Source organism: Alosa pseudoharengus, unplaced genomic scaffold (genome assembly GCF_046254945.1).
Source record: "Alosa pseudoharengus isolate Yale_2024_CS ecotype anadromous, Long Island Sound unplaced genomic scaffold, YU_APseudo_1.1 YU_APseudo_1.1_scf_2, whole genome shotgun sequence".
NCBI classification, from domain to species: Eukaryota; Metazoa; Chordata; class Actinopteri; order Clupeiformes; family Clupeidae; genus Alosa; species Alosa pseudoharengus.
The window spans coordinates 5,080,932-5,096,570 of NW_027468663.1; the positions used below are offsets into that span (position 1 = coordinate 5,080,932).

Sequence of the window (15,639 nt, forward strand, 5' to 3'; positions counted from 1 at the left end):
ACAGTAGTAAAAAAAATACATTTTTGTACATGCCATATTTACAGAGAACTCTAATCTTTTAAAGGAAATGATCTGCTTTAAAATGGACATGGGTCAGGATATTTGTATTCACGAAACACTGTTCTTAAAGCTCAAGAGTTTTACGTGTAAAACCATGGAAAGCAAGCTGTATGTTCACCATCGTATCCTAGGTTTCTCTTTTGTTTGCTCTAGCTTGTGCCATTTATATAGAGGTGATTATATTTACTGTTGATTATATGTAGGATTTTGTCTGTTTTTACTAGTCCTTAACAAGTGCGAGGAATTAATTTGCGAGGAATTAATTTGCATTTGTGATGTTTTACATGTTTTTATTGTGGCTGTTGAAGACATCTTTTAAAAGGGAAAACGGCCAATTTGAACTGGCGAGGCCGAATGTGAGATGCGTAGTGCCAATGGCTGGTAATCCAGTTGATGCTTTTCTCAGGCAAACATCTCCACATCAACAAAGGCTGAGTTTTGGACTATCTGTAGGTCATTGGACAGCTTTAATTGGCGTTCAGAGGCCAAGTTTCCGGTTTCCAGTTTCATAATTAAGATCTCATGTTGTGTATATTTTTGTAGAATTGGATTTAATTTTTTTTTTTTTTTTGCATTTTGGGGATTTGATTTGAAAGCCTTTTGGGATAAATGGCTTGGGCACCTGCTGGCTTTTCTGATTTACAGGTACACCATTTAAAGCACCATTGTAGAGTTTGAACACTAAGAACACTAAGAGGTGACTTATCACAACTGAGTGCACTACCAATGTGTCCCTTTCATTTACTTTAGCTTTTTCAAAGCAATCTCTCTGAGCCTACAGTATGTTGAGCCACTCTGATTGGATTTTATTTTCCCTGATTTTAATCCCAACTGTGTGTCTGTACCCAGCCCAGTGCTGCTATTGTACAGTACCCTACACGCGCCTCTCTGGGGGACAAGACAGTATAGCGCTAGCCCCCTCATACGGTCCTGTTCACCAGCATCAGTCCAGACCACAGGGGCCCTCCAGCTCCATGGTGGACGATGAAACCTGGGTCAGCCGGGAAGGACATGCTGACTGGACTGCAGCCCAGGGTCTGGCTGAGTGCAGTTCAGCAGCCTCCCTGCAGCCCTACGTGGTCTGGCCTGATTGCTGGGCAGGCCGTGCCCCACCACAGTGCCTGAGAGGAGCAGGGGGTTGTGTGCTGGCTCTGCTCACACTCAGCGAGTTCTCTCTGTCGCTCACACTCTCCATCATTCTATCTCCCTCCGTCCCTTCCTCGTTCTGACTTTGTCACGCCCCCTGGTTCTCTCTTGCTCTTGTTCTCATGTCGTCTCCTGGGTTTCCCACGTTGCTGCTGGCTGTGTAGGTGTATTTGTTTCATTCGCTCTACCTCCTCTTTTTTTTATCTGTTCTGACATGCACGAGAGGAAAGCTTCCCACTGTTCTGCTAAATTGAGATGTTGCATACCCAATCCTTTCCTGCTGCTGCTGCCTCTGTTTCTCCTTCGGTCCATCCTTCCTTCCTGTGGGCAGGAGCCTGTCGTAGAGCCTGTCCCGCAGGCAGCCAGTGGAGGCAGTATGACTATGACCCCAGAGTCAGCCTGGCGCCTCTCATTGTGGATCTCTTCCACCGGATTATTGCAAGCACTTTGTTTAGTACCTTTAGTTTCTTGTCACTTATTTATTTTGTTTGGAAGTTCAGCTGTTCTTCTCATGCAGCTTTTTCTCTCCACGCAGGGACTTTTAAGACACAGTATTTATTAACTGTTTCCTCAAAATGGTATTTTTTTTCCTTTTTTTTTAAAAAAAAAAAAGCTTTGTTTATGTACTTAAGGTGTTTTCACATGCATTCTGAGTATTACTTTCATGGCATGTGTCTGGAGCAGAGTCAACAGAGCGAACTTGGAAATGTTGTTTGTGACTTTGGGGGGGTGGGGGGAGGTTCTGTGCTGTGTTTGCAGTATGTTTTTATGGTGAAATGATTCATGGTTTATGGCAAAGATTTCTTCCAAACTATGACCTGTTATATTAAAGCACCTTTTTATGACAAACTTTAAACATAATTTGTCATTAATTATCTCAGAATGAGACTGTCTTAATAAAATGAACACTAAGGGTATATTTGTATGCTTGTACATCACATGTAGTGGATACAGAAATGCAACAGGCCCATTTGTTGAATAATGGCTATGATGAGAGCTCCATGCATTGTCTATGTATATGAGAAGTTTGTTATGAACTTAGTGACTGAAAAGAAAGATTTTGCATGATCGGAGGCCTCCTTGTTACATTGCCAAATCTTTTTCAACAACAATCTGAATCGTCTGCTGTAATTCCTTCATATTTCTGAATATTACCAATTAAGATTCATATCAACCATAGTTCAACCAAAAACATTTTTAGCTTTTACTACATAAACTGGGTCATTGCAACTGGACAGCTTCTGTAATACTAATTACCTTCAACATGGGTTTTGATCACTTGAATGTTGCCAGTTTTTGACTGGTTTGACCGAGAAGGTTTGACCTGGCATTGTAGTTATGGCAGCCTCTTGACACAAGAGGGTGCAATTGCAAACCGCAGTAGGTAAATTAAATAAAATTGCCATTTGTTACAAGTGATTCTCAAACATTTACTCTGTGCCTGAATCCAGTTTCTCAATAGACTATGCAATTATCAATAACACTTAAGTCTTAAATCACTGAAACCAGTGCAATGCAAAGGATTACCTGTTATTACACTGTTTACTAAGGTACAGCAAAAGGACAAAAAGTAACAACAATTGACAACAAAACTGAGAGCAATTCTGTTATGTTACATTTACTGAGATGAGGGCATACAAATAAATATACACTGCTACATTATTGAACATAACTTATTTGATACTGAGACAGATTGTGAGGTGGACAAGATAAGTAGTAATTTAAGGACTATTTAAGAGGTGGTTCAGTAATATTTTATCTTAACCATCACCAGTAATGGTTATCTTAAGTGTGAGCAACATGTACTCCAGATTGTTTTACAACAGCTCGTTCTACTCCTGCTCTTCTCATTGTTTACCTGTAGGAGTGGCATGATCTGCCTCATTTGTTATAATGCAAATAATTGCAAATTGAACTGAACATTGCATTTAAATCACAGGTTTGTCAGGAAGAAGTCCACTTAATTGCATTACATTTACTATTTCTCTGTACACATAGTGACAAAATTATTACTACTGAATATTTTATTTGATCTTATTTTATTATTCTTTAGCTAATGCACTATGTACAGCACTTTGGTCAGTGTGAGCTGTGGTTAAATGTGCTCTAAAAATAAACTTTACTTACTTACTATATGATGTCAATTAAAAGTAGAAATACTGCTGAGATTTTCCTATGTACATATCATAAAACATTGTAGGATATAATTAAATTAAAATGGTCAAAAAGTCAAATATGACTTGTAGGTTTATGTGCTGTTATTCATTGTTGAATCAAATTCACTTCATGTCAGTGCAATATCTGTGTGCCCTTTTCAAATGAATTGTTGAGCGATATTTGATGAAATCACAATAGGGTCACAATAAGTGAGGAAGAACTCTAGGCATATTACAAGCTTCAAATAGAGTGCAAAAGGTCTTTGTTGATTTAGGGATTTTCTCTGTGAAAAGTTTTTTTTGATCTGAGGCTATGGTGATTACTGTGGTTCATCCATGATCATGATATGAACAAAGAGACTAGCTGAAGGTAGAAGATCCCCATTTTTGTTGAGTAAAGGCACATGATGATATCCTGAAAATAGAACAAAATGTCATGACTCACAGAGTACTATTTCATGTCACACAGCCTCTTCTCTAAAGATCATGGTCTACTGACATCTGTGCTTTTGAAAATGAAGCTGAAACGGGTGAACAGAGATTCGGCTAAAATGAAGGAGGCTCTGTGGGCCCTCAGGCTGACCTTCCCACAGGAGAAGCACCACGACTGATGGGTATTAAAGTGGACAGGCTAGATGAGAGACTTACCACACTGTATGCTGGTAAAGGGTAGAGTGTATTGTCCAACAAACTCATTGCCTGATGTGGAATCGTAATCTTCAACTACAAAGCGCACCAGCGCCAGTTCTGGCACGTAAACATCAAACTGGAAGTTGGCGTTCCACATCGGATTGAATCCTAAACTCAAAAAGGCACACAATGACAGGTCAGTTTGTGTAGCACAATAGACACACACACACATGATTAAGTCCCAAGGCTTCTGATTTTGTACCATTGTTATCAATGTGTTCTGTTTTTTTCTGAGCCACGTCACAGTTCACGCCGTAGATCTCGACCCTCACCAGTGGATCCACAATGGACGATTTCTTTTGATTCACTTTGGGGAGTTGCTGGGCTGAGATCACCTGGTGACAAACACACATCCATTCAGGATCAAAAACGTGCTAAATAATGCTGGCCAGAGATGCATTCACAGCCATTTGGGGGTTGCGGGGAATTAAAGATGAAAGCACTGGACCCTGACCATCATATGAAATCTCTTGTGTTGACGCCACTCGCCCTGTGTGAGAGTGACAGGGTTAAACTCAGAAGCCCTGTCCCTGAGGTATGCTGGCTTCAGGATGTAGCCACTCAGGCCATTGGGAAGGAATCGACCCTGGTTCACGTCCATCTCTCCACATGGAGTCTGGAAGTTCAGGGCAACTGGACAGAGCAAATGGGACAGGGATGTACTGTAGAGTTGGGTATACTGGATATACATACAGATATATATGAAGAGTTTGGTTCCAAAACACCATAAATCCATTTTTAAAAACATTAATAAGTCATGTTATTTAATTGTATTTCAGGTAATATCAATCAAATTGCAGTTCTGTTGTTTTGATTGGGTAAGGATAAATTACATAATAATACACAATTACATTTCCACTGAAATTACTTGACAAACAAGATTAAAATGTATTAATTATTTCAATCAATTATTTATTAAAATTCATTAAAATGGAGGATATAGCGTTTCGGAACCAAACTCTTCATATGGACAGAGAGATTATCTTCAACGTTTAAAAAATAGCCTTTTTATCTTAGAAAACATTACTGTGTATCTCCTACAGCCTCTCAAGTTAAACAGTGACTGCACTGTCACTTTGCCAGACTAAAGCACATTTTGAATTTGCTCCATATCAGAGCCAGTGTGAAGATTTCACAGGGAGTCGTGCCCTCAAGGTGTAAACTGGGCAGGCTTCTACATGTGCCCAAGTTCAGTACCTATCTGACAGCCACTGTTCCAAAGTGGGACAGGATTGTAGTTGGAGGAGTCTGTCCGCATGCCTGCTGGATAGATCCGGCTGAGTTTGTCAACGTTGTGGTGAATGTACTGGTTTGCTGCAAAGGAAAGACATTGCTTACGTTTCACCTCTGTACTCGCCCCTTCCTTATCTTTATCTGTAATAATAATTCTAAGCAGTTATCTCAGTGCTCTGAAATGATTACGGTAGAAGTCCTACAATGACAAATCGACATCCTAGTTGAAGTTGTTACAATACACTGAAAAAAATCCCATATCTAGTTGTTTAATGGGAAGCATTTTATGGGAATACATTTTAAAACCCAATTTAGAAGACTTGCTGTTTACACCAGTTTGTTACCTGACTCCTCTGCCAGCTTTACTGCTTTTCCCTCCTTAAAAGAAGACATCTCATAGAAGCCCAGGTTTTTTTGGGCATCCTCAAAGCCATGGAAATGCACACTTTTGCAGTAGATGACTATATCTGAGAGTTCCTTGGCCAGTTTCAACTTCTTGCTCTTCTGCAAGCCCACACAAGATATGAATTAGTCACCAACAGACAACCACTTCATTACAGTAACAAAGAATCCACCTGAGCTCAGTTGCGTACTTTAGGTTTTTGATCTTCTTCCTCATCGTCCCCAGATTCCTCCTCCTCAGAGACAATGTCCTCCGTGCTGCTGGCCTCTGTGCTGAAGCAGTCCTCGAGTTTGTTCAGTCGCTTTCCTTTGATCACAAATCGTCTTTTCAGCTCCTAATCAACACCAAGACACAAACTCACTTGAGTCAGTGGCACACGTACACTGGAATCACCCGCACATCATGAGCATGCATTCTTTCTGCAAAAGTGGTCTGCAACAGTAGAAATGAAACAATTCAAATCAATTCATGGTGTTTGTTACCTCAAATGATCTTCCTTTAAAAAAATAAGAAAAGAAAAATGCCTATTGTTAGTTGTGGCTTCACAAAACAGACACGCCTCATCCGTGAGGACTGGAGAAAAACAAATGTTATGCAAAATGTCATTTCAAATTCCTCCGATGCAAAAACAGTGGCCATAGTGATTATGGGTGGTTTTTTTTCAATTCAGCACCACCAGAAGTGGCTCACCATCTGAATGTGAGCAGTGAGTATTTAAAGCAATCTGCCACATGCAATGGTGTCATATCCACTAAGTATTCATGGTGTTCTTTACTCTAAAGGGCATCGGTTTACATACAGTGTAGCTTATATGAACTGAATCTTTGGGAGCCATAAATAATGTAACACATAAATAGGGGAAAGCCAGATGCAGACTTCAAAACGAGCCAATGGTCACCAGCTGTTTGGATTCCAGACACTCGGACTCTTGTCCAGAATAGATGAACAAAACAGATCCACCCAACCAAGCCTTTACAGCTCAAAACAATATCAGATAATACACACATACAATTGGCATCAGCACTAATAACCTTGATACAATACTCTAAAGGGATTAATATCTGAAAATCTTTATGCCACTGTATCTAAGCAGCATTCCTGACAGAATAACATTTGAAATTATACTGCCATACGGCCCAGATCCGATTCCAGAGCACGCTGTTGCGAGTCCATGTTGCTTTGGCGTCTGTTAAATAACGCTCACCTTTATCTTTAAAATACAAGTCTCACATCAACCATGCAGTATATTTTTCATGATTCCTGGTCTTCAACATGCATGACTAAGCAGAACACATGCTCACCTCTGGAGAAGGGAAGTTCATGGGCATCTGGTCCTCAAGGGGCTTTGTTACCAGGGCACTGCCCAGGATGGAGATCATGTGCTGGGCCATGAGCTTCTGCTGCTCCACACTGCAGTGGTTCTCCAGAGAAAGGATCACTGGGTAGTCTGATGTCTAACAGGAAGTTAAATGTTAAATGAGATTTTATCACGTCTAGACTTTAAATGCACTTCAGCAGCTACAATGCACAATATAAAAAAACTGTTAATATATAACAGGTTGCCCAGTTGTTCCTATAAAACTATTGGTCACACTTTACTTCACAGTATCGACATAACAGTGACATGACACTGTCATGAATGTGTCATAAACAAGTCATAAACGTTTATGACATAACGCTTCTGTTATTAAGTGACATTCGGTTTTTGTCAAGTTAGGGTTAGGATTAGGATTAGGGTTAGGGTTCATGTGACATGACATTGTCATATGTTCATGACAATGTCATGTCATTCTTACGTCGATACTGTCAAGTAAAGTGTTACCAAACTATTTTAAAATATGAGCCCTGTTCTATTATTCAAGTTAAAAGCAGTTAAGGAAATGACTGTGAAACAGGCAAAAACAGTTAAGGATCAGTCAATTAAACAATCCCTTAGTGAAATACCATGGCCACTTGCCATCACTTGTGTTGTACCTTAAAGGCATACTCCTTGATAGCCTTGATGGCATCTTTAAAGAGGATCTTGGACGTGAGGGTGTAACCATGGTAAATGACCGGCTGACCATCTGACCCATCCCAACAGTCCAGCTCCACACAGCGGCAGCTCTTCAGAAGAGCCCTGAGAGAATTAATTCATTCCAAATGAATACACAGAGCCTATGCTACTGCACAGGATTCCAAGTGTGAATCATAAACAAAGGAGAGCCCTGAGAGGTGCTTTCTATGTTATAACTGCCATACAACCACCACTAGTAACAGATTTTTCTTCAGGGAGTCAACTTTGTCCATAACTTTTGATGTGGCAGTAGCCTTTCATACTAATGAAATGAGCTAAACCCAGACAGGCCTACTTTATTAAACATTTGAGGACTGACTGAGGTCTGTGGATCACACAAGTGGCATTATGTCTTCAATTATCCGATCAAGTACTTTCCATTCCTTTTAAAAGTGAGTGCTAAGCATGCTAGCTAAGCATGCTAGCCAGTTTACCGTATATATGCCTCTGTGCTGCTGGGTCCCTTCAGCTGGTCCTCCATCAGATATGTGTTGTGGGAAGAAGAGATGAAGTAATGGTTGAGGGGCTGGGTCATGTCCTGGTACACACCCTTGTGAGAAGGATTGAGAATCAAACCCTCTGGTTGGTGGAAGTACAACAGGAACCCGTCCTTGCTCATAATCTTCTTCTCTTTCGCTGCAGACAGAAAGGAATTGGGATTTTGTTTTGAAGTTGTGACTGAGCTTGAATTGGTTGAACAGCAATTCTAAACAGTCAGCAATGCTAACAGTGCTAATATCTACCAAAGACCTAGAAGGCACCTACCAGAGCTGTCCAGCTCGTACTTGTCGATGAGGTTGAGTGCATGGTTCAGATCCATAGCCTCTCTCTGCTCCTTGTTCAGGAAGTACAGTAGATCCTCGGCGCTCATCATACCCCCAGTCTTGGCGTATTCCCCATAGATGACATCAATCTCCTCACGATGGGTGAGAATTTCATAGAAGTGTTCTATTTCCTTGCCCTCCAAAAATCCACATTTGGACATGTCACATTTCTGAGGGAGTGAGAATGTTTTAGACATTGTGTTATGTAAATCTAACACTCTGACGTTACCTGTCAGAATATGATATAATGACTAAATTTGAGTGATGTTAAGTGATTGTTTTCACTGTAACTTGGACAGTTCTTTATAGCATCACCTCAAACAGTTCCTTTGCATAGTTATCATCCACCTCAATGTTGATATGACGCAGGAAGCTCTTGAGTTCTTTCAGACACATTTTGTTGTTGTTGTCCTTATCAGCTTTGCGCATGCAATTGAAGATCCAGCTTAAAAGTTGGTATAAGGCTTTCAAATTGATACACGAGTAGCTATAACAGAGGGCCCTTCACACCAACAAATAATGGAGTTCATTGTTAACATTATGCCTGAAACTGAACAGCACTCTCTGTTTTGGGACATTTTTGAAAGACAGTAATGACATATATTTGAAGGATAATGGTTGACAGGTTTTCTGTGCATTCTGTGCATCTTTATGATACTTTGTTTGTTTGGGATTCTATAATGCATTTCATGGCTATTTTTTTGCCTGTTTATTTATCATGCTCCTACATCATTAACAGTCATGAAGATTTTTTTTGTTTTGTTTTTTTCCCCCAACTAAGTCTACTACCGTTAAGGCCCAAGCTCTGATAATCTGTAATTAGCCAAAAGGATACTGCTCAGTCTTCTCTTGGCGGGTGAGTTTGCCAAGGTTGGACATGAGCTTCTCCAGCCCAGTAACCCACTGCTTTGCCTCCTCTTCAGAGCTGGCGATCAGGTCCAGGTTTTTCCGGCGGCTCTTGAACAAGATGGAAAAGGCTCGAGCTTCCACATGGCCGTCTGTGTGCTTCTGCAACCCCTCCGTTTGCCTGCCCGACCTCACTGCAGCGATGTCGTCCACGCAGACTACCAAAGGAAATTCTAGAATGAGTGTTTTGGTTTGCACTGATGGATTCCTTATGATGATCTGTTACTGTACAATGTGATTGCACTGTAATATTGTGTCCATCGTGCATAGTTGTGTGTCTAGTGCAAGTCTGATGCCTTGTCTAATGACGCCTATACCAAATGCATTGTCAAAGAGAAGCACAAAACACAGTGTAGTGACTCAACAGTTTATGGTTGTCTATCAATATTAATCACCCCAGATTTTCCATTGCTGCTATATAGTGTCTGGATGAGCAAGGCACAGTGCTCTTATTACTTTATACATTATCCATCACAATATGACTCACTGCCCTGTTTGCGATATAACAGCAATAAAAAATCACCATAGGAACTATCTGTAATTGATTGCATCACCCCCAGTTTACAACTTCACTAAATAGAGCATGTCTCCCTCTACTTAGCCGAGTGACCGAAAAAGAACCACAGCAAAATATGAAAAAGAGTAGACTGAAACACAACTGGTAGCTCTGTATGTTTTCTGGAAGCTTGATGAACATCAGTAGCCTACAAGTGACAAGTAAGGCACTGATAAACTAATAATACAGACGCAACAAAAACTACATCCAACCCAACTCTCTTAAATAACCTCTAGACCACAAATGAAACATCAATTGGGAACTGTAATGTTTCAGGCTGGTTTGACCTTCGCTGACTACTCTCAGACCTGATTTGCTCTGTTTCAACTGATTGTGAACACTAACAGCGTGTGAACCCTTCATCCAGTGGGAAATACTGGGGACTTTCAAATATTTGATCTTGAACTTTGTATTTCTTTGCATGTCTCACAGGCTATGCTGGCTGCTGTCCTCAGCCAATTGTGTTAAAACACACAATACACAATATTCATGTAAAGTCAGATACGCAGGAGTGGCGGCTGTGATGCTCACACACATGAGGGTTGAAGGCTGAAGCAGGACTCACAGATTGGATTGGAGGACCTTATAGTCTTGTGTGACTCGTACCACAAAGTCTTACAGTCCTCCCTCAGCTTGTAGAAGCGTGTTCTCTTCCAGTTGCTGGATCGGACCTTCAGAAGGTCTCCGCCACCCAGCAGAAACTGAAGATCTGGATCGCCATCGAGACCTTATGCAACACACAGGAATAGAGGAAGAGAGAGATGTTTTACTGAAACTGTTTGCCAGAAGTTAGTCAATATTTGATTGTCACACATCCTTTAGGCAAACTGACTTTAGATCCATTTGTATTCCACACAAAGAGAAGACTTTTCCTCATTCTATAAGTGAGCTGAAAATTATTCAGATTCTATGACACTGATTCTGAAACCTTTCACCACAGCAGTATTTTATAGAATGCAAGAATGCGACTTAAGGGTATTTTTGCAAGCACAAACAAGTTGTTGACAGTTCCATGTCTCAAAGCACAAAATAAAGAAGGATAGAGCTAGAACATCGATGAGACCATTCACACTGCAGTTGTTTCAGTGTAAGGCTACAATCTTCCCTTTCAAGAATATTTTTTTAATGGGATAATAACTGATTATTCTTATTAGATGAATGAACAAATGGATTTTCACATGGAGTCCCAACAATTATACTAAATTTTCCTAATGTGGGACACCTAGGCTCTCGTGGGTGTGGCTCTTCCCCAAACTTTTGAATGTCAGTGAAACTATGGGAAAGCCGGTTACACTTTAGGCCTACTTGAAAGTATCTACATAACAGTGGCATGACATGTCATAAACATTATAAACAGTAAGTGTCATGAACGTGTCATAAACATTATAAACAAGTCATAAACGTTTATGACATTAAACTTTTGTCATTAAGTGTCTTCGGGTTTTGTCATGACAAGTTAGGTGTAGGGTTCATTTGTTCATGGCAGTGTCATGTACTCTTATGTACATATCTTAATTAAATGTTACCGGAAAGCCAAAGCTGTAGGGTCCTGTGATCAAAATTGGATGTGGATTTAGCCTAATGTGTTAACCTCACAAGCCCAAAAAGCAAAGAATGTCCCAGGGCAACCCACCCTACCTATACATCCCTTAAAGACGTAGTTTATTTGTAAACACAATTCATTAAAGCCTCTTACCCAGGAGTTCAACGTTGACGTGGGCCACTTTCTTGTTTTGTTCATAATGAATTAACTCCTCAGATTTTGTCCTTCGAGGTTGTCGCTGTATACACTGCATGGTGACACTTCTCTAAATTGCATTGAAGATATCAAATAAGCTAACCTCACTCTACTCTACTTTCATTGAAAAGTGAAGCTCCGGGGATATTTGGTCCATGGGGCGTGTACTATTCAAAGTTCACTCCTCTAAACGTCACATTGTAATCGCTCCTGAGGACAACACCGAAAAAAGAACTGTAGCCTAGTAGCCTAGGCTATGCCTACAGATTTGATCAGGGTTTGATGCGTTGTGCGTTGCCAAAAGCCAAATAGCCTACCGTGGAATGGGCCATAATAAAAATCGGATACCTGCCTATGAGAATTTCTGTTAATTTGATAAGACGTGGGTCTGACATCAGTCTTGGATAAGGGTGGTTCGCCATCTAGTGGTATCTTATCAGATTAACCTTACCCAATCTGCCTGCTGAGCTGGGTCATGTTTAACAGAACTAAAGTTACAGTTCAGTCAGTGACTTGTTGAAAGTCAGGCCTACCTTAATATGAGCTCTGTGTGACCTGATTTCCAAGCCAACACAGTCAGCATTAGTCCTCGCGCAAATAACATATTTTAGCAACCACCATTAGCCAGCACACAAAAATGCCACATATGAGGAAGGCACTATGAACGGAACAATAGTGATTAGGCTACCTGTCCCAACTTTCTGCACACGCCTAGGCAATTAGTATCCTATATCAATGTCACCAGTGTCCCACATGACTTTATGATTCTGTATTATGTAAATTCTGTATGTATCCTGAATTTCCCCTTGGGGATCAATAAAGTATCTATCTATCTATCTATCTATCTATTAATCAAAGCTGTCTTCATTAACAGTAGTTTACGTTAATGTCATATCTCCCTGACCGGACAGAAATGAAAAGGAACCACTGTGCATTTTATATGCCACCTGTATAGAAAATAGGCCTACAGCATTTTACAACAACAAAAAAGTGTGTAAGCTAGCATATATAATAGCGCCCAGAATGAAAATGAATATTTTTTTGGAGCAGGTGAACGTTTTCAGTGGAATTACCAACACAATCTAAGACTTACCTTGTTTACTGGCAATGCCATTCGATTCCATCCTTTTCGATTTGTTTGTGGGTGTGTTTTTTATCTGGATGTCAAGGTGTCTATCGGGAAATGGGAGAGTATTTTGTTTATCCACCATGTGCGCGCAATAAATAGACTATTAATAACTGGTGCGTCCTCATACAGTAGACCTGAATCCCAGAGTGAACTGAACACATTTCGTTCTACTTCAGTTTTCCAAGTACCACTCCTAGCCTACACCGGTCTAACAAGCTCACTGGCAGTGTGTGTTGTAAACACCTCACTATTCTATGAGACTGACGAAGTGAAAAAAATAGCCTGAGTCACGACCCAACGCAGATTTAAATAAATCAGAATATTTCCATTAGGCCTAGACATATTCTGCTTTGCTTTTACGTAGTGAATTAATAAAATAAGAACACCCTGTCAATAAATAAATAAAAAATATAGTCTTTTCCACTCTAGCTACAAGCACTGACCGTCAACCAAGAGTTGGCATCCCAGACTATAAGAACATTTTATTAGCCTATATATTAGCAAGGTACCTAGGCCTAAGTGGGTCAAAAACATGAAAATATCTTGAAAAATTCCAAGCCATTTTCTGATTTTCAATTTTCAATCAGTATCTCAAAATATTAGAATAAGATCATGTTATGCAGAGGCTACAGAAATGTGGGTTTCCTGAGCCTTTCCTGGCAAGAGTCAGGTTACCTTTCCTGAGCCTGATTCAGTAAACAGAACAACATTCGTGGGGGAAACTGACTTAGATACCCTCTACAAGGTAGCCTAAGCCACAGAAGGTCACAGAGTTCTTTATCAAAGCATATTCATGGAAAATTGACTGGTGTGGTAGGAGTAGTATACTCTTTTAATCCCGTGAGGGAAATTTGATCTCTGCATTTAAATTAGTGAATATACAGAGCACACAGCACACAATGAGCACACGAGGTGAAGCACACACTGCTTCACCTGAGCTGCCTGCTTGCAGGGAGCAGTGAGGTGCCTTGGTGGTGATCCTTGGTGTTTAGGTGCCTTGCTCAAGTAAAGGGCACTTCAGCTGTGGATGTGGGGGCAAAGCAGTGCTCAACCACATTTTTCCTGGTTGGGGATTGAACCTAAAATGACTCCGCCAGATGGATGCTTCGCATTTGCTCTGCATGTGGAAAACTGAAGCTTGCGAGATCAGGATGGCCTCACAAGGATTGAACCGGCAACCCTTCGGTTTCAAGCCCGAAGCCCTAACCAGTAGGCCATGGCTGCCCTCCAAAAGGTATGCAAGCAAGAATTGTCAAGCAAAGCCAATTCAAGAACTTGAGGGAACTTCACAAGGAGTGGACTGAGGCTGGAGTCTGCATCAAGAACCACCATGCAAGTGACACATTCAAGCCACTCTTGAATACCTGGACTAAGGAGAGACAGAACTGTTGTCCAAACTCCTTTTTCACATAAAATCAAATTTTGCCTTTAATTTGGATATCAGGGTCAAATCAAGGTCCCTAGAATCTAAAGGAAGAGTGGAGAGGCACAGAATCCAAGTTGCTTGAAGTCCAGTTTGATGTTTCCACAGTCAGTGATGAATTGGGGAGTCATGTCATCTGCTGGTGTTGGTCCTGTATTTTATTAAGTCCATCAATGCAGCCGATCAATGAGATTTTAGAGCACTTCATGCTTCCATCTGCTGACAAGCTTGGAGATGCTGATTTCCTTTTCCAGGACTCGGCACCTGCCTACAGTGCCAAAACTGCTAGTAACTGACCTGACCTGAACTCCATAGAGAATCTTTTACATATAACTATCAATCTATGAAAGATTCACTTTTTGGAGTAAATTATGGGGGAAAATGAACGTTTCCAGGATATTCTAATTTTTGAGACCCACCTGTAGCACCTTCAACGAGTGAGGTAAAAATGCTTTGTTAGGTGTCTTAGGCAATGGGGCGATCTGTTACTGTCTGGTGATCTGTGGTTTATCATCACTATGTGGCATAGGAATGAGTTAGCCCATCCTACACCATGTTATGGTTTCATTGCTCAACGTGGAATAATACTAGGAAGGTTTAGTCATATGGAAAGTGCAAAGACATAACATATTCCACCTTTGATATGCAGGTCTAACTGGTCAAACAATCACATGGAAAAGCTGCGCCATGCTTGATACTCAGCAGTCCCATTCATGACCGGCTTACTCCCCAAGCAGAGTCAGCATTGGGCGCATTTTCATACTGGCCTTGCCTTGAGCTGTCACAGGAAGAGGCATAGTCCCCAAATATTTCTCTCTGTTGGGGATCATACAGGGAAGGCATGGATTGTGTATGGAAATATTCAATACGGAATTAAGAAAAAGGCAAAATGATATCTATTATTAAAATATATATTAAAATATTCATTTTTCATTCATTGAGTTTTATTCATGGTAAGTGTCACATATAAAAACTGTTTAACTGGGACACTTATTGCAACATGCAATGAGGTAGTGCACTTAAATTCACCAATAATGCAGTACAAGTGCGAAAGTTGAATGAGTAATTATGTGAAATGTTTCGTTTGTCCACTTCCAAGTTCCAAGTTAGGCTAGCTCACTGCGCCGGTATTAGTGTGTGCTTCCTCACTGTGTGTGTGCTGAGTGTGTTTCACTAATTCACGGATTGGGAGTATAAGTATAAGAGTATATATACTTATACTTATATACTGAGCATTAGCGTTTAGGTATGTGTTACATGGACTGTAAATGCCCCTACAAAGTGTTAGCATATTGCCCAATAAACTCTACTTCTTCATA

At 40.6% G+C, this 15,639-nt stretch overlaps 1 protein-coding gene across 2 annotated transcripts; it reads right to left on the reverse strand.

Annotated features, from left to right (window-relative positions):
• Positions 1 to 2,729: 2,729 nt before the first annotated feature.
• On the reverse strand, positions 2,730 to 13,104 carry LOC143133664 (1-phosphatidylinositol 4,5-bisphosphate phosphodiesterase delta-1-like). Of its 2 annotated transcripts, none has more exons than XM_076293454.1 (15): positions 12,862 to 13,104; positions 10,596 to 10,757; positions 9,404 to 9,632; positions 8,884 to 9,013; positions 8,510 to 8,738; positions 8,179 to 8,380; positions 7,663 to 7,807; positions 6,990 to 7,142; positions 5,879 to 6,022; positions 5,630 to 5,789; positions 5,250 to 5,366; positions 4,507 to 4,685; positions 4,255 to 4,387; positions 4,011 to 4,160; positions 2,730 to 3,777 (listed from the first exon to the last, which is right to left on the reverse strand). In XM_076293454.1, exons 1-15 carry the CDS (start codon positions 12,977 to 12,979, stop codon positions 3,683 to 3,685), a joined length of 2,346 nt encoding a protein of 781 aa, XP_076149569.1. In that variant the 5' UTR covers positions 12,980 to 13,104; the 3' UTR covers positions 2,730 to 3,682. The 2 variants fall into 2 exon arrangements, with proteins under 2 accessions (XP_076149569.1, XP_076149571.1); XM_076293456.1 differs by lacking the exon at positions 12,862 to 13,104 and adding an exon at positions 11,727 to 11,857.
• Between the last annotated feature and the right edge of the window lie 2,535 nt (positions 13,105 to 15,639).

Coding starts and splice junctions, on each gene's coding strand:
- LOC143133664 (XM_076293454.1), bottom strand. CDS start 12,979: ATGGTGGATAAACAAAATACTCTCCCATTTCCCGATAGACACCTTGAC. Junction 8,381..8,509: donor GTACGAGCTGGACAGCTCTG/GTAGGTGCCTTC, acceptor TTCTGTCTGCAG/CGAAAGAGAAGAAGATTATG. Junction 4,388..4,506: donor ACAAGAGATTTCATATGATG/GTCAGGGTCCAG, acceptor GTTTGTCACCAG/GTGATCTCAGCCCAGCAACT.